This window comes from Thamnophis elegans, chromosome 7 (assembly GCF_009769535.1).
Source record: "Thamnophis elegans isolate rThaEle1 chromosome 7, rThaEle1.pri, whole genome shotgun sequence".
Lineage (NCBI taxonomy): Eukaryota > Metazoa > Chordata > Lepidosauria > Squamata > Colubridae > Thamnophis > Thamnophis elegans.
In genome coordinates, this window is record NC_045547.1 from 36007455 (window position 1) to 36031420 (window position 23966).

General features: G+C 39.8%; 1 protein-coding gene across 1 annotated transcript in view; it reads left to right on the plus strand.

Annotated features, from left to right (window-relative positions):
* The first annotated feature begins 302 nt into the window (after positions 1–302).
* The window catches only part of UHRF1BP1L (UHRF1 binding protein 1 like), a 71812-nt gene continuing 48148 nt past the window's right edge, over positions 303–23966 (plus strand). Inside the window, 6 exon segments of the mRNA XM_032220674.1 lie at positions 303–512; positions 6538–6700; positions 13407–13445; positions 15884–15975; positions 18008–18194; positions 22280–22420. Coding sequence (XP_032076565.1) covers positions 469–512; positions 6538–6700; positions 13407–13445; positions 15884–15975; positions 18008–18194; positions 22280–22420 — 666 coding nt within the window. The 5' untranslated portion in view covers positions 303–468.

Here is a 23966-nt window from a genome sequence, read left to right on the forward strand (position 1 = left end):
TGTACATCTAAGAATCCTTTCCGATATTTTCCGTATTTTTGCTGACTAAGAGTACTTATATAGAGGAACAACTCCGGTTTTAACTTGGCAGTGCGTAATGCGACTGTGAACAGGGTGAATCGGGATTGTATTGCTGGCGCCGCAACGCTTGTGAATTCACTGAAGTCGCTGCAAGAAAGGCGCGCGAGACCCAACTCCTCGCGCCCCTGCTCCAAGACAGGAGCGGCAGCCTAGAAACGGGCGGCGCGCCCACCGTCTCGCGCCTCCCTTGTCCCCGCCCCGTTAAGCTCAGCCTGTCAGCTGGCTCTACTGCAATCATAGTGGCGGCGGCGGCGGCGGGGCCGGGAAGAGCGTGAGCGAAAGCGGCTGCGCTGCTTCTCTCGGGCATGGAGGAGTCCCGCGCGGGGATGGGCCAAGCAATCACCTCCCTTTGCTTTCCCTGAAGAACCTGGCGACGAGCTGAGAACCATGGCGGGCATTATCAAAAAGCAGATCCTCAAGCACCTTTCCAGGTCGGTACCCTCTGGCGCTTTTCCTCAGAAGGGGCGGATTTCGGTATTCCCCCCTCCCCCTCTCAGTGCTTGGCAGGACGACTCGGCAACGGAACAAGCGGAAGGGGAGCATCCATTTTCTTCAGTCGCGAGGTTCAAAGTCCTGGGAAACGTCTGAAGGGGCCCTGCGAGGGTCACTCTTCACTCGTTTCTCGGTGGCTTTGGGAATGCTAGAAAATACAACGCTGGTTTTGAATTCGCGGGGGCGAGAGCAATGGCGCTTGGTACCAGAGAGCTGGGGGGAGAAATAATCCCGAGGGCGGGGAAGATGCCTTTCCATAAAAGTACCCACCCGTGGCTTTTCTTGCCGCAAGTCTAGAAGGCCTTCGCGGCTATTTCTACCGGCGCAGAGAGGAGGTCGAGATAAAGCTTTAGTTGCCCGAGTTATGTATCCGTAACCTGCCATTGCGACAGGGCGCCGCAATTGGAACAGCTTGTCTCTAGGACACTGTGGGTCCAGGGAAGTGCACGGGGGAGAGTGGGTGGATCGTAAATTATACTTGACACGTTGTCTGTAGGAGGAGCGAGGGCGACTTAGCTGATGTCACCAAGAATATTGTCTCTTTAAGGAGAGCCTGGAGATGCCAGGATTAATGTTGAGATGACCGCTAGCTAGCCTGCTGGAAAACGCTATGCCTGCTATGGGTTATGATTCAGCACTGCGCTCCCTCCCTGCTCCCTTAGTTGTAGCTGAAAGGAGGAGAATTGCTGAGCAGTTTTTATAAACCTTTAATGCTGGCTAGGCGTTTGAAGCGATCATGTTTGTTTATTAGATTTATGTGCCGTCCATCTCAGTATAGGGGTTAGCTGAGCAATGTCTCTTTACAGCAGTATAACAGTAGTGTAAGATTCAGAGGTAGGCATGGTAGTGAGTGAGGTAATTTGAAGGTGCTTTTCGAAATACTAGGAACAGTGAGGTGTACAATTATATAGCTATTTCTGCAAATTTGAAGGTGCTTTTCGAAATATTAGGAACAGTGAGATGTACAATTATATAGCTATTTCTGCAAAACTAAAATTTACCAACAAGAACTAGGTATTTCTACATTTGGTCAATTGATTTGTACTTTTGTCTTGGTTTGGTTTTTACAGAAATTTTTTGACTAAAAGACTAAAGATGGAAGTTTTGAATATGTTGTTGGTGTAGAATAGAATCCTGTATATCTGCTTAAAGATAAACCTCATGCAATTCAGAGGGACTCTTCATTTATAGAAAGAATAGCTGGTAAAATTAGAGAAAACTGAAGAATGTGCATGTGGCATAACATGGGAAGAATGATCTATTTTACTGACAAATAGTGAAATTAAGTATATTAATAGCCAATCAATATTTTGATGGGTTCATATAAACTAAACATCTGGAGAAAATAAAATAGATTTTCATTTCTGACTGAATGACTCTTTTTCCTGAATGCATCAGGTTTTTGATAAAGCAAATATCAGTATTTGAAATATCAATAAAATTATATAAATAATAGAGGTTATGATTATTTCCTAAGCATACATGCCTTTCTTAAACTGAAGCAAGATTCAGTTTCAATTCCAAGATGATCAAATGTCTTTTTCCCATGAATTATGAGTTTGGCTTGATGTATTGTACACCTAAAGACACATAGCAAAAATAAACGCATTGTCCTTATTAAATTGTTTTCAACTCAAACTTTTAAAATGAGGTTCTTTTAAAACTAATCCAAAACAGCAGTATTTTAAGAAGCATTTTTAATAAAAAGAAAACACTGAAAATTTGAAATAATTATATGTAATTGTGAAGAAGCTATATTTTTACTGTGTTTAAGGCAAAGCTGTTTAAAATATTTGGCTTCTGGGTTTGTTGAGCTTCATTGGCTTTGTCATTCTGACTATCTTAGATTAGATCATGAATTTAGTGGAGAGTTTTGCATGATCCAAGGAACTGGATGTGATGATTTTTGTTCATTCTGTTTGTTTTCCTGTGAACAATTATTTAAATAATAAAGTGAACACTATTGTAATGTTTTACTACCATGCAGGTTAAATTAAGTATTAAATGATGCTTAATAAAAAGTAACCTTTGTTCTTATGCTAAGGGTTATGCAGACTCTTACGTCATGATTTCCATAGTGAAATCAGGCAGTGACAGTTCCAAAAATGGTGTGACTACTGACCTTTACCTTTCAAGGCAGTTATGGGAATTGTTATAAATTTATTTGACTCATGATAAAGTCAAAATGTCAGTTCCCCACACCAAACACTGTACCATTTCACTTAGAGTTAGCCTAACTATTGCCATCTTCAAAAAATCTCTTGATATTTAAGAATGATTCTAACTTGGCATTTTTTGAGTTAAATTCTCAGGCAAGTCTTCCCCCATTTTCACATTCTGATCCTCTTGTGCAGAATTCTATAATTTACGTGGCATTTAATTTTAAAATATGGAATTATTTTCATCTTTTCCATCAACATGTTCTACTTAAAAGTGTAGCAGTACAAATATGTATTTGCTCAAATATAACGAAGATGTTCTATTTAAATTATTTTAATCTATGTCATCTACTTAGAATCACATTTGTGAGATGGGTAGCCGTATAAATTGACATAAAGATTTGCAGTGACAGCCCCAGTTAAAGGAAAAGACAAGTATGCTCTTAAGGGACTGAATATAACTAAACTATTATTGAATTTCCCAAATTACTGTTCTGCAACTGTTCAAAATAGAAAAATGAAGAACTGAGAGGACTGATATAAAGATCTATGGAAGATGTTTATGTTTGATAATGTAAGATGAATATTTTAAACACTTTTTGGAAGTCTCTGTCATTCAGTGATTAAGAATTTTTTTTTTCGGAAGAAGGCGGGGCTTAGCAGTGAGACGATGGAGTTTCAGGCTACTCCTGAAATTCCTCTATACCAAAGGATTTTTGGACGGGTTCTTTGAACTCTAGCTGTCCCGGAGATGACAGTGAAGGTGGGGAGGGACCCAGGACCCCAGAGATATCCGCAAATCTCTGGGGGGGGATTAACTCCTCGTGCCAATTCCTTTTTGGATTAGCTGCGTGCTAACTGAAACTGCAGGTTGCCCCTAAGAATGGAAGAAGTGATGTCATCTGGTAAGCTGATTTTATTATCCAAGAGAGACTGTTCGTGTTAAAAAATTAAGCTAACTGAATCCAAAGAACAGGAAGATTTAGCGGCGAATTGGCTCTTTCTAATGGATTTATGACTGGTGGTTACTTTACTTCTTAAATGCTTCAAGAAACTCCGCGACATCCTCCCCCCTCTGAATCTCCCTAAGTGGATCGTAAAACTTATCTCCTACTAATTAGCCCGTCACGATTCGACATTTTTATTACTTTACTACCTAGTTCTGTTTACAACTAGATAAGATTGACAGCCTGTAAGAGACTAAAAAAAAAAAATGCTTTGAAGCCTGTGGGGAAAAAAAAAAGAGAGCTTCTAATTTTTAACTACGACACATCATGGCGTCCCAAAATACCTCTAAGATTTCATTTCAGACTCTTTTCTCTGCGTGTAGAGGACTCTTTGATTCTTACCAAAAACTGGAAAGAAAACTGGATCAACTGATTCTAAAATATGAAGTTAAAACTGAGATCGTTGAATGCTTAAATGTTCCTGAAACACAAATGGAAAATGTGAGAAATGGTGTCTGGTCTATCCCAGAGGAAGAAAGGAGGGGGGAAGCTATAAAGACGACTCATTTAAAGAGACAATGTGCAGGAGGAATGGAGAATCCACCCTTGAGAATTAAAGTTAATTTGGGAAATTTTATAAGCCTAGGACAACATTATTATTTCATCACCAACATTCAGAATCCAAAGGTGCCGAAATATTTTTGTTTGGATTTGCTTATGGAAACATTTGGTAAATTTATCCAACGAATGGCTATTGGACGGAGGAAATCTCGTTGTTGGAGGGACACAGGCTGACAGATGGGACAATACAACCTAAAATTAGCTAGATCGGATTACTTCAATTTGTAATAGATATAGCTGAATAATGACTGATATGGATAGCAATATATATAATTTGGAACTGGCTGATAGATTGATGAATACAATTGAAAACTAGTTAAACCTAATTGCTTTTTCTTGTAACAGATATTGCTGAATAATAATTGATATTGATAGTAATGTATATAATGTGGAGTTGATATGATAACTAACAATTGGATATGAGAAAACACCTTTAGATTATACATAAAGAGTATTAACTATAATAATTAGCGCTATTAAAAAACTAAATAAAATTCATACAATCAAATGTTAATCAATACTGGGAAAATGTTATGATATATGATATAATTGAATATTATGGATGTTTAGCTAAAATAGGATATGAGGATTTGATGATAATAGAGGATTTTACAAATAAGTAAATGAACTGCCAGCATGTGTTATGGACTAATTCCTTAGCATAGCTAAGGATGAAGGATGTTTAAATAACCATAATAATTAAAACTGGAGGTATAATGATGTTGATATGGTAAATATTCGAATTAAGATATTTGAATTAATATGAACTAACGGAAGAGAAGCACCAAAACATGTTGTAACCAGTTGATATACTTCTTTCTTTTTTCATAATAGACACCTGTGTTTTGTTGTTTTTGTCTTTTTTTGTATTATCTACTATCCTTTATTTTAATTTTTAATTTCTATTTGTCCTTTTTTCTTTTTTCTTTTTTTTTTTTGATTTTTCTCCCTTCCCATCGGTGTGGGTAGGTATTGTTTAAGATTATTACTCCTACCAATATTTCCAAATAATAATTACAGTTAAATGAAAATGGATATATAATAATGCTTGAGTTAATATGAGTTATGTTGGTTGACTGTGGAGGAGATGTACCAAAACTTATCTGTAATTGATTGATATATTAAGAAAGATGCTGTACCCGTTTTAAACTAAAACTAAAAAACATTTAATAAAAAAAAAAAAAGAATTTTTTTTCTACTTAGATGTTGACAGAAGATCTGATAACATTTAATTCAGAAAGTGCTTTTTGTTCAAATAAGCCGCTTGAATTACTATAGCTTATTTTCTTTTGGCCAATACAGCATACAAACATGCTATTTCTGAGTAAGCAGCTTTATGCAAAATGTAGATAATGAGTGATAAGTAATGAGCAGAAGAGATTGAAGATGGGGATTAGGAAAAAAAGAAATTTAACTCAATATACGGTAGTTTCATGCAACACTGTTCACCATATCTGTTAATACTTTTTATTCTTGTAAACACTAGTTTTTACAATTCCTTCACTCATTCATGCAATTTTTTGTTCATTAAACTTCTTAATTTGCTCATCTTAAAAATCACATCCGTTCCATTCAAACATGAGCCGTGGTGGCACAATGGTTACAATTCAGTACTGCAGGCTAACTCTGCTGACTGACATCTTCCAGCAGTTTGGGAGTTCATTTCTCACTGGCTCCAGGTTGACTCAGCCTTCCATACTTTCAAGGTCAGTAAAATGAGGACCCAGATTGTTGGGGGCAATATACTGACTCTGTAACAATAGCAGTAGCACTTAGATTTATATATCGCTTCAACAGTGCTTTACAGCCCTCTCTAAGCAGTTTTACAAAGTCAGCCTATTGCCCCCAATTAAGCAGTTTACTGCACTCAGTAAACTGCTTAGAGAGGGCTGTAAAGCACTATGAAGTGGTATATAGGTCTATTGCTATATCTGTATTCAGCTTTCTGTTCATCCTTTTTCAGATATTTGTTTTATGATTTGATCATTCATTATTTGTAATAAAATAATAAAAAATAAAGGATTTTCCATGTGCAACAAAAAATGAATTAGGTGAAATGGTTTTGAAATGTATATCTGTTTAAAATACTAATGTAAATGTTTAATAATCATCATAATTATTTTCAATACTGTTTCAGAATGCTTATTTATAATATTCATTTGTTTGCTTCTTTACATGAATTTTCAATTCAGTACATTATTTAGGAAAGTAACTTTGGTGTCTATGTTTATTTTTAGGTTCACCAAAAATCTATCACCTGATAAAATCAACTTGAGCACATTGAAAGGTGAAGGTCAGCTAACCAATATAGAGCTTGATGAAGAAGTACTTCAGAATATGCTAGATCTTCCCACTTGGCTTGCCATCAACAAAGTATTTTGTAATAAAGCTTCTATTAGGGTGAGTAAATTACTATTCCAGTTAAGGAATTTGGACAATTTTCATTCATGTTGCTCTTAAAATACTTAGAATCCAGTATTTGAAATGATTTAAAATCTTTTTTAAGCTCAATAGGCAGTAATAAAGGAAACTCTTTTTGAAGCCTTCAATTTTGAGATATAGTCTGGGATTCTTTCAAAAGAATCAAACTACATTCTTTCTACTGTTGAAAGGAAAGGGTTCCCGGTCCGTTCCCAGCCAGGAGTCACCACCGATGCTGAAAGAAAGTTTTGTGAAGACAGCTGCCTGGAAGTTATGAGTTTTATTGAGGAAAGAAAAAAAACAGGAAGGATGAGACACAGCTCCGATGCCTTACACATTTTGGTTCTCCCTCTTATACAGTTTTTTCCCTTTCAGGCTTTTGTGTGAAATTCGGATTTACAAAGGTTCTTTTATTTTCCAGAGCAAGGAACAGGAGGATCTAGTGGATGGTATTGACACGCCCATTTGGCCACGAGACTGGGATGAAGCTGAAGACACGCCTCTGTGCTCCACCCTTCCTTCTCCACTTCATCTCAGTCCGGCTAAAGAACGAATTATATTTTTAACTTCTCCTGCGATTTCTATCTCTACTGGAACCTCATTGCCTCTGCAGCCACCGTAGCTAGCTCTCTGCTCTAGACTGTAAGTAGCTCTACATGGTTTTCCTTTCTAACCACCAGGGAGTGTTACTTTGTATCCTTGGGATCGGAGAGACCGCTGAGGTCGCGGCAGCCATTTCTGGCTTTGCCAAGCATTTGGCGCCAATCCCTGGGGGTTTTTATGCGATCGGGAGGCTAGAAGCTAGGGATTCCCAGCCCAGAACCCCCCCCCCCCCAATCACACCAATCTACTGGAAACGGCTTCGGCGGCTGGATTCAAGCCGTGGAGAGCATGGAGCACTGGGAAGAGGTGAAGAAGTTTTTGCCTTGCAAGGTAGGCTTAGTGCCTCCCCTCCCCCCCCGTTCCAGATCCCCATTGGGGGGGTGAGTTCCAGTCTGGACTCCCTCCAGATTCCCCACACAGATTTTTTTGGGGAAAGGTCTTCTTTTCCTTCCCTTTCCCTGGAGGACCAGGATTTGGACTTGGAAGATTCCTGTGCCCACATGTATCCTAGGGAGGATCAGGCTCTGCCCAAGTCCAGTCTAGCTCCCCAAACGGGGGTAGCTCAGAACCAGAGAATTCCGGCTGGGATTCTCTGGATGTAGATGAAAGTTTTGCAGCCAAGGGGGCTGCAAAATTTAATCGAAAGAGCAATTACCTCTGGAGTTGCGCATGGATTGCAGGAGCAGACTGCTTGGTCCTTAGCACGAGATCAAGGTGGAAATCCTAGGGCCAGCTCATCCCAGGCTTAGCCTCCATCCAATCCCATGAGCCGCCCTACCTCTCCTTCCCTCATTAGTGAAGGTTCAGTAACAGGGGACAGACCCCAGAGAGATCCTGACCTGTCTGAGGATGAAGAGGGTGACAAGCCGGAAATTCTGGCATTTACTGGACTATTCCCCCTAAATTTATTCCGGTCTCTTCTAAGCAAAGTGCGTGCTACTGCACAAGTAGAAGAGGAGGGGGGGAATAGATGGAGCTAGGGAGGGGACCAAGGAAGGCTCCTCGGATGGGCCTGCAGCAAAAAAGCCCCGGGGCCCAATCTTTTCTGAACCCAAGGTGGTGAAGGAGGAGATTCCTGCCCCTCACCTCTTCCTGGAAGTCGTCAAGAAGCAATGGGAAAAGCCTACCGCCTTTCCAAACCCTGGCAGTAATGACAGACATTTTTATAACATTGAGCTAGATTTTTCCAAAGCATTACAGCCTGTGGTGGTCCTGGCGTCGCCTGCATCCCTGGTGGCCAAGGACATCACAGACAACCTTAGGCAGATGACAGGAAGGCAGAGATGACCCTGAGGAAAACATTGCAGTCGGCCTGGGCCATCAAGGCAGCAGCATCGGCTTCATTCTTCAATCGCATGGCGATCCTGTGGATGGAGAAGATCCAGGAACGCATTCCTCCAGAGGATGTGCGACTGCATCAGGATTTGAACAAGTTAGTGGTAGTGGCACAGTTTTCGGCTGATGCTACACTAAACGCGATGAAGTTTGCTTCCAGGGCTATGGTGTCATTTGTGACCTCCCATCGCCTCCTCTGCCTCAGGGGATGGCAGGCAGACAGCAAGTCCAAATGGCAGGTGGCATCGGCCGACTACACGGGGGGCTCCCTTTTCAGGGCAGCCCTGGAACCGCTCCTCATGGAGGACAAAAACAAGAAAAAAGTCTTACCCACCTCGGCAAAGAAGGCGGAATAAAGGTCAACCCTGTTTTACCACAAGCCCTCGTACTGGCCCCCGGAACAGGAGGCTTGGCAGAGCAGGTACTCTTTTCCCAGGTCAGAGAGGACATCTGACCGCAACTTCAGTAGGGACAGATCCCGCTTCCAGCCTCAGAGTAAGCGGCCCTTTCAAGGGGGAGGTGGGCACCCCTACCGCCGGGAAAAATAGGTCGAACCCGACCCCACCCATTGGCGGTCACCTGGCTGTCTTCTCCGAGGCCTGGGAGAGAATTTCCTCTGACGCCTGGGTAATCAGCACCGTCTCACACGGGCTTTGGCTAGAGTTCCCCTCCATCCCCCCCAATTACTTTTGCACATTTCCCCCGGTGCAAAATCTAGACAAATGCAGGCGGATGCGTCAGGTCATTAAGCATCTGCTTGACATCGCCGCGATAGCACCGGTCCCCTCGGACCAGGTGGGCCGGGAGTTCTACTCAAATCTGTTCCTCGTGCCGAAAGCTTCGGGGGGTTGGAGAGCTATTCTCGACTTGAAGCTCTTGAACCAACATCTTGTGTACCGCAAGTTCAAGATGTCCTCACTTAAATCCATTCTAGCAGGCATGCGGGAGGGGGATTACATGGCTTCTATAGAGCTCACGGAGACTCATCTCCATATTTCAATCCTCCCATGCCACAGGCAGTACATGTGGTTCTCCTACCTGGGCCGCCACTTCCAATACAGGGCCCTTCCCTTTGGGTTATTCTCTGCACCTAGGTAATTCACCAAGGTACTGGCGGTGATGGCAGCCTACCTAAGGGGCTTTACCGTTAGGCTACATTGCTACCTGGATGACATCCTCGTCCAGGGGGCATCCCCGGGTCAGATGAGGGCGGACCTCTGGCAGATCATGGACACCTTTCAGAGGCTGGGGTTCTTCGTCAACTTCGAAAAGAGTTCCCTCCCCTTGTCAACTAGAATTCTCCATTTAGGGGCGGTCATAGACTCCCATGCAGGAAAGGTTTTTCTCTCCGCGGACCACAGGGCCAGTTTGGTTAAGAAGATTAAGCGTTATGTTCCCATAGCCTTTCTATCCAGCTTGTTGGGGAAACTCATATTCTGCATCGAGGTAGTACCGTGGGCACAGTTGCACGCCTGGACTTTGCAGTGGCGACTCCTATCGTTCCAGAGAGCCAACACCAGCAGCTCACCGGCCAATGTCGAGGCCACACCTCAGGTACAGATTTCCCTCAAGTGGTGGCTGTCCCCAGCCTTGCTCAAGGGGTGCGAGTTCAGGGGCCAGGAGCACCTCGTTCTCACCACAGACGCCAAGCTGTTTGCCTAGGGGGCGACCCTGGGTTCCCAGTTGGCGCAGGGCCGGTGATCCTGGCAGGATCTCCGACACAGCATCAACTGGCTGGAGCTCCGTGCGATCCACCTGGCGCTTTGATATTTCCGGACCGCTGTGGAGGGCCATCACGTTCTGGTACTCACCGACAATGTGGTGGCCAAGGCCCACATCAATCAGCAGGGCAGCATGTGTTCCAGGGCACTGCACACTGAAGCGATGTCGCTGGGCAGCTGGGCAGAGACATCTGCGGTCGATCTGGGTGGAGCACATCATGGGGATCGACAACCATCAGGCCAACTGGCTCAGTTGAGAGACAGTGGACAACGGAGAGTGGAGCCTGTCCCAGGAGCTGTTTCAGAGCATCTGCCGGAGGTTCGGATGGCCAGTAGTGGACCTCTTCGCCACTCCGGCCAAAACCCAGCTTCTGTGGTTCTTCTCTTGGTTCCCAACCTGGGGAACGGAAGGAGTCAAGGAGTGCCAGGCAAAACGGATTGAGCCCACCAGGGCCTCGGAACCGCATGTCCTGGAATTCATCTAGGACGGCCTAGACAAGGGTCTCGTCCAGGGGACTACGCAGGCAATTAGCCGCCCTTGCCACAATCCTCCCGGGCGAGGGCCCGGTTCCTCTCACCCAACTTCTTGTTGTGAAGAGGTTCCTTCATGGGGGGATTCTCCAATCTGCACCCCCCAGTGGTGCATAGATTCCCCACATGGAATCTTCCCACCGCGCTACAGGCTCTCATGGAGGAGCCCTTTGAGCCGTTGAGAGTTTAGCCTGAAACACTTAACCCTTAAGATGGTATTCCTAGTCGCCATCAAGTCGGCTAGAAGGGTGTCAGAGCTAGGAGCACTCTCCTATAGGGAGGACTTGTGCATGTTCCACAACAACAGGGTCGTGTTGAGATTGGACGCAGCCTTTCTTCCTAAGGTGAATTCCATATTCCACCGTTCCCAGAAACTTGTTCTCTCTGATTTCTGCCCTAATCCGGCTAGGGAACGGGAACAGCAGTGGCACTGGTTGGATGTCAGCTGGCCCTATGTATTTACCTGAAGCGGATGGCCCCCTTCCGGAGGTCAGAGGCACTCTTCCTATCTTTCCAACCGTCGTCTCTGGGTAGGGGGGTAACCCCTTCCACCATTAGCCTGTGGATGGGCTTAGCCATATCCCTAGCATATGAATCCCAGAGGTTGCCGGTGCAACACTAGACGAGGAGCGCTGCCACCTCGGTGGCTTGAGCTTCCCAGGCCCCCATAGAGAACATTTGCAGAGTGGCTACATGGGCATCCCCATCGCCGTTTATCCGACATTACAGGTTGGACGCGTTCACATTGGCTGATGCAGAGTTTGGGCGCAGGGTGCTACAACTGGTTATTGCAGAGCATGAGTTCCCCGCCCATGGCACTTAGCTTTGGTAGGTCCCATCCATTGGAGCCGGAAAATGGCAGTTGGTCTTACCTGAACTGCTATTTTCGGGGTTTGGACAGGAGGCTCCAGTTCCCGCCCTAGGTAGTATGATAGCTGGGGTGGTGGGAGTTCTCCTTTGTGCCTTGTTTTCAGGTCTGAGGGGAGCTCACTTCGATGAAGTGGAGAAGGAAGGGTGGAGCACAGAGGCGTGTCTTCAGCTTCATCCCAGTCTCGTGGCCAAATGGACGTGTCAATACCATCCACTGGAGCCTCCTGTCCTAGCCCCGAAAATAGCAGTTCAGGTAAGACCAACTGCCATTCTGGATGATTGCTCTGATCTTGATTCTCTTATCTTCGGCTAATCCTATCATAAAGGGAGGAGAAAAGGGTTTCCTGTGCGGGTGCTCATAAGTAGGTGTCAGCTCTATGCAAATAGTTATGATGTTTGTGTTATCTTAGATTAGATTCTGTGTTTTTGTTATTCTGACCGATCATTGTTAGATTTGGGGTTTTTCCTGAGCTTTGTTATTTTTTTAATCCTTTTATACTATGTTTCCTTTGTGACCGAGTGTAACCTTTTCCTGGCTATGTGTGTGGCTTTCTCTGGCTATGGCTCTTACCTGTGTGTGCTTATTAATTTTTGTACATGCTTTCGGGTTATATTTTCTGGTATCTTACTACACTACTTTTACCACATTTTTCTTCTTCTTTCTCTGGTAGCTTTTTATCTGCCATTTCCTTTCTCAGTCACTCAATATATCCATTGTAGACACCACACATTTATAGAAGGAGGGCATTTAGGAACTGGAAAATGAACTATGTAATAACAGAGATATTATTGCATAGAATAAAATGAAAGCCATTTTGGTCTAGTGCAGGGTTCCCCAACCTCCGGGCCATGGCCCACTACTGGACTGCCGTGACCCGTCAAAAGCACGGAGGACAAAATCGCGCTCGACGAAAGCGCGCATGTGACGTCATCACAGCGCGATGAAAAAAATTAAAAATGGAAATAAAATTAAAATTAAAGCAAGCCGATTCACATAAAGGTAAGGGTTAGGGTTAGGTTAAGGGTTAGGGTTAGGTTTAGAGCGTTAGCGTTAGGTTTAGCGTTAGGTTAAGGGTTAGCGTTAGGTTTAGCGTTAGGTTAAGGGTTAGCGTTAGGTTTAGCGTTACGTTAACGGTTAGGGTTAGATTTAGGGTTAGGTTAAGGGTTAGGGTTAGGTTTAGGGTTAGGTTTGGGGGGGTTAGGGTAAGGTTTTAGCTTTATTTTTACATTTTTCGATCACAGCGCGATGTTTTCGTCGCGCTGTGATGACGTCAAATGCGCGCTTTCGTCGAGCGCGATTTTGTCCTCCGCGATTTTGTGGTGGAACCCTGGACTGCAGCCCATTCAGAACTGGTGTCTCAGTTTATTTGAAGAAAGAGTTATCTCTCTGATGGATTTTTGAATCCATTTCCCCTCACAGATCCATGAATCAGCAGGTATGAAATCCCAGAAATTAGCTGAAGAGGATTTTTCCCTATTTTGTCCGAATAGAATATGTTGTTCCCAGAGATCAGATAGATTCCTTCCTTCCTTCCATGTTCCTTTTACCTCATTTTCTTTCTTTTCTGGAGGGAAAGTTCATTACTGCTTAAAATATTTTCGCTTGTATTTGTTTCCCATTATAGATACCATGGACAAAATTGAAAACACATCCAATCTGTTTGGTGAGTTTTGAATACAGCCACTGATTTTTAAAGATCTATCTATCTATCTATCTATCTATCTATCTATCTATCTATCTATCTATCTATCTATCTATCTAATCATTTTCTGGAAGTCACAAAAATAATTAAATGAACATTTGTGTTACAATAGCACTCTTGACCATTCATTCAGCAACTGTTCAAAGTTAACAGTGGTGCTGAACAAAGGGTGGTTATGACTGGTCCTCACAGATCTGACTATCTCAGCACCCTCACCATTTGTGACCTTCCCAACCAGTCTCTCCAGAAAGGTAATGTTGAAGCCAATAGGGAAGATTGTAAAGTCGATGAGGTTAATGTCCCCCACCCACGCACTCTCACCCAGTCTCTCCTTTCATGCTACACTGGCCACTTGTGCCTTGCCATGCCTCTCTTGCATCCTCATACATGCACCCCTTTCTACCCATGCGCACCTCCTCAGATCTTGCTATACCTTGCTTGCATACACACATAGACAACTTTACCCTGCTTCTCTCGCAACTTCACACACCGTCATGCACCCGTGTGCCCTCTTCCCAACCCTTCTTGTATCTCCCCCACATCCTCTGCATGCTTGCACATTCTCGTGCACCCTCTGTAAGCCTTTTCACATCTCCCTCACACCTTTGCAGACGCCCTACAAGCTTTGTTACATTGTCCCTGTAGCAAGGGACAGTTACTCAATTACTGTTGTAAATCAGGGATTGCCTGTATAATTACACTAAGAAGGGAATTGTGGTCAAAATAGCTGAATAGCAGCAGTACAGATAGTCTTTAACATACAACCATGATTGGGACTGGAATTTCTCTCAGTAAGTGATATGGTTGTAAAGTGCAGCTACATTGCTTAGTGATGGTAATGCAATTGCAGTTGCCACCATTTAGTGAATCCCACAGTATTAGATGGGGCAACTTCCTGTTGACATTCCACAACCAATTCAGTGGGGAAGCTGGCAAGAAATTGCAAATCCCAGTGTCTTACAAGCAGGCTGGCAAGGTAAGTGGCTGCTGCTGAGTGGGAGAAAGTGCAACAGGTTGGATGAGGGTGTAAGACTGGCACAGCAAGGTTCAGGAAAGACGCATAGGGATGTAAGAGTGTGTGACTGTGTGAGGGAGAGTAATGAAGTGTACACAAAGAATATGTGAGTGTCTAGTTTGGCATAAATGCAAAGAGGTCTGGGGAGGGTGTGCAGGCTGAGGAAACTTACACAGCAATTTGTAGCCTTCCCTGCTGGTTTCCCTACTGACTTTGCATGTGGGAGGCCAGATCAATTTTACATGAAGCTTCTCCTTTAGTATTTAAAATCACTTATTAATGCATGCAGTAGCTAAATTTTCTGTTGCTGAGACGAAAGTAAAACATAATTGGTTAAAGGCATTAATAAATGGTTTTAAATACTACTTTTGGTTTGATACATATTTACAAATTGTTAGAGTGTGTATGTATATATGGGGGGAAGTGTGTATGTGTTGATTATATATATATATATATAATATATATAATATATATATATATAATTAGATTTTTTACAACCCCTGGTAAGCCCCAATTATGGGAGGAAGCTAACTGCTTCCATCATCTGTCATTCGGCTCGTCACAAGAGTCCATCACGACAGAAACCCAATATTTTTACTGTTGCCTTTGTTATATTTGTTTGGGGAGGGTCTTTTTAAACTGTAGTCTGATAAATTCCTAGATATTGCCTATTGCAATATTCTTTCTTAAAAATTAGAGTAGCTTAATGTAGTCTTACCACAGTATAGCTGCCAGATTGATGAAGAGTTTGACTATACTTAGTCGCCTTAAAGTATATGTTATGACAGACTCTCAATGGCTATATGCTGAATTAGGCTTTAGTTAAGATGAACAATACAACACTATTTTGGTTCATGGAATTACCATTTTATGTATCTTATATATTTTATGTATTTTTAGAAGACAAACTTTGTACCTGGTATTGCTATCAGAAATAAATTATTATAAGTGATAATATAACAGGACCCAGAGAACCATTGTGTGTTTTAATGTTTCCATTCTGTATGGCATTGGCTGCATAGATGACATGCATGGAATGCAGTTTGAAACATATTTCAACTGTGGCTATTGAGCATTTCTTTAACAGAATTAATTTAACTGAAGTTAGTTTACATACAATTATTAAAAACCTAGCATGTTACTATTATAGATGGGCATACTATTGTATAAAATTTGCATGATCATGATAACCAAGTTGAAAAATTGCTATAATTAGGTTTTTTTCTTAAAATCTATTAGGTACAGTATTACATTTTTCTTGACAACCTGCTATAGTTTTATGATATAAACTTTACCCAGCCATTATACATAAATAGATTAGGTAAATTGATTAAAAAATCAAAACAATTAAATTGTTATTCCCCCCCCCCCCCGTATTTCTCAGTCATTGGATAAAGTAATAATGGAAATGAGTACATGTGATGAACCCCGTGCCCCTAATGGACCATCACCTATAGCAACTGCATCAGGACAAAGGTAAAATATTATTAACCATTTAAGTGATTAAGGTCTAATGTATACAATATGTATGAGAAACAAACTAGTTATAATTTAAATATTATAATAGCATTTGGTCATTAAAATAGAAAAAGTTGATTATGCCTTTGAAAAAGGCTGCATCAAAATTAACTAAGAAAAGATAAAAAAACAGATCATACATGCAATTGTAAGTGTTCTTGATGTGATTGCTACACATGAAGAAATCTCCAGTGTGAAGATATTGTTGTCCTCTGAGAATAGTAAATGTTTGTACTAGCTATCAGGACCATAAGGTATTTGAAAACCAATCTGTATAGAATGACTGAAGGGACTGGGTATGTTTAGTTTGTGAAAGAGAAGACTGGGGGCCCAGGGGATATGATAGTGGTCTACAAATAACTAAAAGACTGTTCCATGCAAGAGAAGACAGATTTATTCTCTGAAATAAAGTCATACCTTAGTATCTGACTGCTTTAAAACTCATAGAATTTGGTAATCAACTCATTTTGATGCAAAAAGTTTATCCCAGCACTTGTCATTTGTTTGCTACTTGGCACACAAGCTAGAACTTGTCGCTGTTGGCTGTCTTGTTAATTTCTACCCTTTCCAGGTGAAACAAAGGATCACATATTAATTCACATGGTTTGTTTGGTACTTGTAGTTTTTAGTACTTATCACACTTCTTGAAACCAATTAATGATAAGTACCCAGGTACCACTTTAGAGAGGAATAAAACCAAACTAAGACTGGAATTGAAAGACTCAGGCCGAATATTATGAGGAATTTCCTTATAGTAAGATCTTAACCGATGGAATAATCTGTTCAAAGCAGAAATAGACTAGTAGTGTTCTACAGATCTAAGGGGAAAGGTGCAGCAGAGAGCTTAATAATATGCATGTAACACCTGTCTGCATTCCTTGAACCAAGCATATATTTTTCTTAGTTCACTCAGCAGCTATTAATATAGCCATGTGTAATTGGGGAAAAACACTGTTGCTTTAAGGATGGCAGACATATGGTATGTGAATAGGCCTATATATTCCCAAGCATCCTTTTGTTTTTAAACTAAAGGGATGCCTGATCCTAGTAACTGTCTTATTGTTGGACGTTTTCAAATGGGAACTTGTAGCAACCTATCAGAGATCATTTAGATCATTCTAAGCAATAGCCGTGGACAACCATTTAAATATGAGCCAGCAGTGTGCAGCAGCTGCCAAAAAAGCCAACACAGTTCTAGGCTACATAAATAGAGGGATAGAATCAAGATCACGTGAAGTGTTAATACTACTTTATAATGCCTTGGTAAGGCCACACTTGGAATACTGCATTCAGTTTTGGTCACCACAATGTAGAAAAGATGTGGAGACTCTAGAAAGAGTGCAGAGAAGAGCAACAAAGATGATTAGGGGACTGGAGACTAAAACATATGAAGAATGGTTGCAGGAACTGGGTATGTCTAGTTTTATAGAAAGAAGGCCTAGGGGAGACATGATAGCAGTGTTCCAATATCTCAGGGGTTGCCACAAAGAAGAGGGAGTCAAACTATTTCCCCAGGCACCTGAGGGTAGAACAAGAAGCAATGGGTGGAAACTAATCAAGGAGAGAAGCAACTTAGGACTGACGAGAAATTTCCTGACAGTTAGAACAATCAACCAGTGGAACAGCTTGCCTCCAGAAGTTGTGAATGCCCCAACGCTGAAAGTTTTAAGAAGATGTTGGATAGCCATTTGTCTGAAATGGTATAGGGTTCCCTTCCATGGTATAGGGTTCCCTTCCAACTCTGCTATTGTATTATATTGTATTGTATTATTGTACTTCCATGAAACACAAGAAAATGCAATTCATTATTTTAGTTACTGGACTCCTTTGAATTTGATTCTTTAGCAATCTTGAATCTGTTCTGGATTTTGTGAGGATCTGAACTCTTATCTACACCAGTACATATATTGTCTTCATTTTGACCAATTGCTAAATGTTTCATTCATATACACTAAAGTCTAATTTAAATCCCTGCATTTTATTTTGACAGCGAATATGGTTTTGCTGAGAAAGTTGTAGAAGGCATATCTGTTTCTGTAAACTCCATTATAATCAGAATTGGAGCAAAAGCTTTTAATGCTTCATTTGAACTTTCTCAGTTGAGAATATATAGTGTGAATGCAAAGTGGGAACACGATGATCTAAGATTTACTCGATTACAACTATCACGTGGAGAGGTAAATTTTATTTTTCTTCTTCCCCTCTTGTACAATGAGACTTTATTTTTCACATATCTATTTCACAGATAGAAAAATAATTGTAGCATAATCCACTTTCTTTGTTTAGTATTATATAAATACTAGCATTTAAATAATGTCTTTATAGTTTTGTTTAGCAGCTGTACATTATCATAATTGACTTCTGGGATTTTTTTAGGATTTGCCAGTTAGCCTATAACCCTAGTATTCCTGATGACCTCTCTTACAGCCCTTCTTAGTTTGTGAGTCTAACCAAGACTGGTTATTTTGATATTAAAATTATTTTGTAGTGGCTAACCATTTTAACTCAGTTGCTACCATTTATATATGAGCACAGCTTTGAATCATACACTTGCTACTAATTCAGTTATCTCATGCCATTTGCAATTTGTGAAAAAAGTTCTGATGCAGTTACAGTATAATTATGCTATTCAAATTCCTGATTCAAGAGAGGACTATCATTTATTGGTTTATGAAATTCGTTGCTTGGGAAATTATGCTTGTGAAAGCCTTTAATGGGCCTCGACAAGTATGTAGGAAACAAAATACGTTGTAAAAATAAATCTCAGTGTCATAGAAATCAGGATTGTAGAGCATTTAAATTCTACATATAGTATTCTCCATGGATGGCATTTAGGGAAATCTGTTGGTATTCTGGAGAAAATAGTAAACGTGAAGAATGAATCTTGCACCAAATTCAGGAACCCAAACTTTTGGAGTCAGTGGGCTCATTTAGATTTGGAGCAGATTAGGGATACTCCTAGAAAGTCATTGTGGTGGTAAAACCATTCATCAAAGAAACTAAATGCAGTCCTCGATAAGAAACTTTGATCACAAGGCCAAAATGCAAAAAAATAAAATAAAAAATGTTTCAAGTTCTAAATAGTTTTAAAGGAGAAAATGGGAACAACCTATTCCTGGAATGTTTCAAACTATTTCCTATCTTCATCCTTAACATTTCCATTTTTTTAAAAATGGGATGAAAAAAATTGAGCCATTCGACTTCCAGTGATACTGCTGTGTCATTTTAGCTCTGATTAGGTGAGGTGTCCATTTGAAGTTTTGTGCTGCCATTTTTGTTCAGGTGCATGCCCAGTATTTTGTTTAGGATGAGTTACAAATACTCTTAAATATACAAATTCTAGGTTTTCAGAAGGTGAGGAGGCTGATATGCAGCTCCTAAACCCTCAAATATTGGTTATCCTGATTTATCAGAATTCACTATTTTATTTTCTAAGATTCTCTGGCAAATATGTGAGTTCCAGAAGCATTGTTGGAAATCCAGGGTACGCTGGAAATTACTGGATTGCTTTGCAACTTTGATTTCTGCTTTTGATAAAATAATCTTTAAAAGGATGGGCCAATTTTCTTGATAAGGGTCAAAGGCTATGTCAGCAGCACATTATTACTTTTGTTGCCACTGTGGGAACATACTATACATTTAAATCCTGACATAAATTATTTTATTGAAGAAAAGTAAGCGTAAACATCTGGAATTGCAATTTTCAGATATATGACCTTGTAATCATAGATTTTAAAAAATTGGTAGGCACCTTAGAGGTCATCTGATCCAAGCTACTGCTCATTGCAGAATACACTATAGCATCTTTTGAAAATAATCATTCAATCTCTGTTTGAAAACTTTAGTGAAAGAAAATTCACTACTTTATTTGTCAGTCTGCATGATCAAACATCAAACTCCTGTATGATAATGTCTGGTCTGAACTTATTTTCTTGCAGTTTTTACAAACTCATTCTGCTTTCTGGGACAATAGCAAATAAACCTGCTCCCTGTTTCTCCCTCAGTTACATTTTCTACACGTTAAATAGACCCAGATCAGTCTCACAGGGCTTGGTTTCAAACCCCTTATCATCTTCCTATACCTCTTCTGACTGTGCTTGAGTATGGCATTGTACTTTCTGAATTGTGATGCCCAGAACTGAACACAGTACATCCAATAACCTTTGACTAGAACAGTGTAGAATGAATTATTACTTCCCATGATCTGTGGAGTTATTGGTGTTCTCTGAGCTCTCCCGTGACCGAGACTGTTTGTTTTGCATAGTTCATTCAATACTTCCTTTCAAGCTCAAATGAAGCCAATAATGAACACTCTTTGGGTGCAGTTGTTCAGCTGATTGTGAGTTCATGTATCAGTGGTACCTTTTAGCCCAAATTTTATCATTTATTAAGAAGAAAATATTGAAGGATTACACTTAAGGCTTTGCTAAGGTCTGGGTATACTAAATCTCTGTTATTCCTGTGATCTTCTAAGCTAATAATTCTGTCAAAGGAGATATGGTTAATCTGGCATGATTTGTTTGTGACAAACACATGTTGGTTCCTGCTAAATGCAGCTTACCTACCTACAAATAGTCTGCTCAACAAGTTATTCAAGGATGTTTCTTACTATAGATATCAAACTGACAGATCTGTAGTTTCCTACATTCTCTTCCTTCACATTTAGTGATGACACCTGTTTTTTTTCCCAATTTTCTGGAACCTCATCAGTTCTAAAGGAATTCCCAAAGATTAATGAGAGTAGTTCTATGATTTCTTCTGCTAGTGTGAAGGAATATAAGAGCTGACCTTGAGAATAGGGAAGAAATGAGCCAGCTGTTGGGAGGGGGGACTTTCAAAATAATTACACATTCCAGAAAAAGAGGAAAGCTGAGAAAGAAACTGAAAATGTATTTATCCATCCCATCCATCCATCCATCCATCCATCCAATTTCTATAGCCCACCCAACTCAACCAATGAGTCATAGCAGTTGTTTTTATTTTATTTTATTTTTGGTAAAGATGGCAAAGCAAGAAATGTGGACAGCTTTAATGATTTCATTAGTCTATACTATAATAAAGACCGTTCCTTGTGTGATGGTTTCATGATCTTTTATGATCCCTTCAGCACCATACAGTGTAATTACCTCACACTGAAGACTTGAATTCATTTAAATTAGTTGTCATTTACCATATTTTGATATGAGTTTGCATGTTTGCAGATCATATTATTCATCTTAATTAAATTAAAAGTGATTATGAAGAGTTTTAGAACAATTTCTTTAAACTTTAGTAAGCATAAAATGATTCATTTTGGTGCAAATTTCACATATAGATTGATAGAATCAGAATTGTCTGAAACTAACCAAGAATAAAATTTGGGTCATAGAGGATAATTTAGTGAAAATGGTGACTCGGTGACTGTGAAAAAGTCAAAAGAGGTATTAGGAATTTTTGTGAAAAAGACTGAAAGTAAAACTGCCAATGTACATTAGTACAACAGATCAAGATTAGCTAATGAAATTGTTTGGAAGAAGATTTATAAAGATTAAAGAAAATATTTATTCACTTGGTATATAATTAACCTGTGAAATTCATTACCACAATTTGTGATAATCGCTAAGATGGTTTTAAATACTGGTTGGACAAGTCTCTCATTGTTGAACAAAATTTGATGTTAAGTGTTGGAATTATTTCAGTTACAAGAATATTACAAGAGAGTAACATTCATGCTCACTGACTTCAAAGATTACAAACATGGTTCACTTAGGTAAGATCTAAATAGAAAAAAAGGGTGTAGATTCCTTTTGCTTTGTCATATGTACATATATGTGAATTATTAATTGATGTTCAAAGATCTATCACACACAGTTTCAAATAAAAAAATATTACTGTAGTATGTGTCTATTGTACCGTGCCATAATCATGCATAGTCTCTTGGCAACCCACAACATAAAAGAAAAATAATAATAATAACCGTTAAATTATTACAAAATAAATCCAAAAGTCAAAATACACAAACCTACACATTACATTCTTAAACTTGCTTTTTGTTGACTTGATTTGGGATGTGATTTTTTTTTTAGTTATAAATAACAAATTTGAGATTTTAATCTTAATGAATTAAAATTAACAAATTTAAACTAAATTTGAGTTGCCAGTCTTTTGGAATCAAAAAGAGAAGCAGCTATGCCTGCTTTATACATAGACAAACACACACACATGCATAAACCTAGACAAACGCTACTTAATGTTTAATTAAAGTATGTATGTTTTATTATAGGTATTGACATTTAAAGAAATCAACTGGCAGATGATCAGAATAGAAGCCGATGCAATCCAAAGCTCTCAGCATGAAATCATGAGTGCTCCAGTTCGTCTGATTACCAACCAGTCTAAAATTAGAATCATACTTAAAAGAAGGGTAATTCTCAACTGAGTTGAAATCAGTTTGATTAGTTTATTCAAATAAAATAATGTTAATAATTAGCACAAATATGTTAATTTGATTTATGAGCATTTTGATAGCAGTGGATAAAATGTTATCTAGTAATATAATATATTAGTTAGAAGGGACCTAACAAGTCTTATTTCTGGTCAATGTGGAAATCCACTGAACATTCTGTGGCAGATTTCCAGTTTCATATTATTATAGTAACTCTTCTCTGAAAATTTCACTAGTTTTTCTCTTTTAAGGTACCTATATAAAACTGAATAAAATACTCCCAATGACAGTCAGCCTAGTGCAGAGTACAGTGCAACTGTTATTTCCTGGATCTGTATGCTATTTTTCTGTTTATATGACACACACAATTATATTGGCCTTTTTAACTACTTAACTGTACTGCTTCCTCATGCTTAACTCTTTGACCCTTTCCAAATATGTTGTATAAAAAGCTGCAAATTCTCTGAATCCACTTCTCCACATTTATTCCCCTTGTTCACAAGGATATTTTGAAAAACTTGGTGAAACCCTTTGCTTGTTGCTATAAAGGACATTTTTAACTTTCAGTTTAGTCTAGAAGTAGATTTTAAAATCTCCTTTTCTCATAATGAGTATTGGAGAGAAAAGCAGTGAGAATCTTGCTTCTTTTTTCATTTCCAAGGTTCTGTTTGGTAGTCCCCATCCCTCTATTCAGATACTATGTTGGATCTCTGATCTGCCCTCAATCAAGTCTCTTTGAAGCACCATACCCATTGGTATTTATTTACTTAGCTAATTTTATATGGACATCCACCTCATAGAATGGCATGATCCATGATGCAAAAGGTAAATGATATGTTCCGATTCTAAAATCAGGTCTATAACAGTGCTTAACCTGACCTGAACACCTTGGAAAATAGTCAAGTCTTCAGAGCCTTACAAAAAACTAATAGAGTCGAACCCACCTGGAATGCTATCCCATAAGGCAGGTCTGCCACAGGGAAAGCACATCTTTTCCTTTTGATGAAATAGAAGAAACTCGCTCAGTTGACGTGTTCAAAAGTTGGCCTTATTTTTTTAAAAAATGTCTTCAGTACAAGAAGCTAGTTCCTTCTATAAAGAAATTGGGGACAAACCCAGTTCACCATTCATCATCCCTGCTTTGACCATTTGACATCTGTTGGGCAAGGCTATTAATGCCATTTAAATTAGATTATGGCATAGCCTAAATTTTATATTTTACCTATTGTATATTTATTCAGTACATTCCTATACGCATGTTTCATTTTGTTAATTGATTATAAAGGAGAGATAAGTAAGGAATACTATTTTATTTCTGGATGAAACATTTTTTTTGTAAAAACTGTTCCAAAATGGACAAACTAATTCTTAAAGAAAACACCTGTGAACCTCCCACTTGTTGGGATAGAATAAATAATAATTTAGACTTGAAACAGACAAGTATCTTCCATATAACATCCAAGACTTAACAATTATCAATAAGAAAGGCAAAAACAGGCTGGATAGTGAATGTAGCAAGACCTGG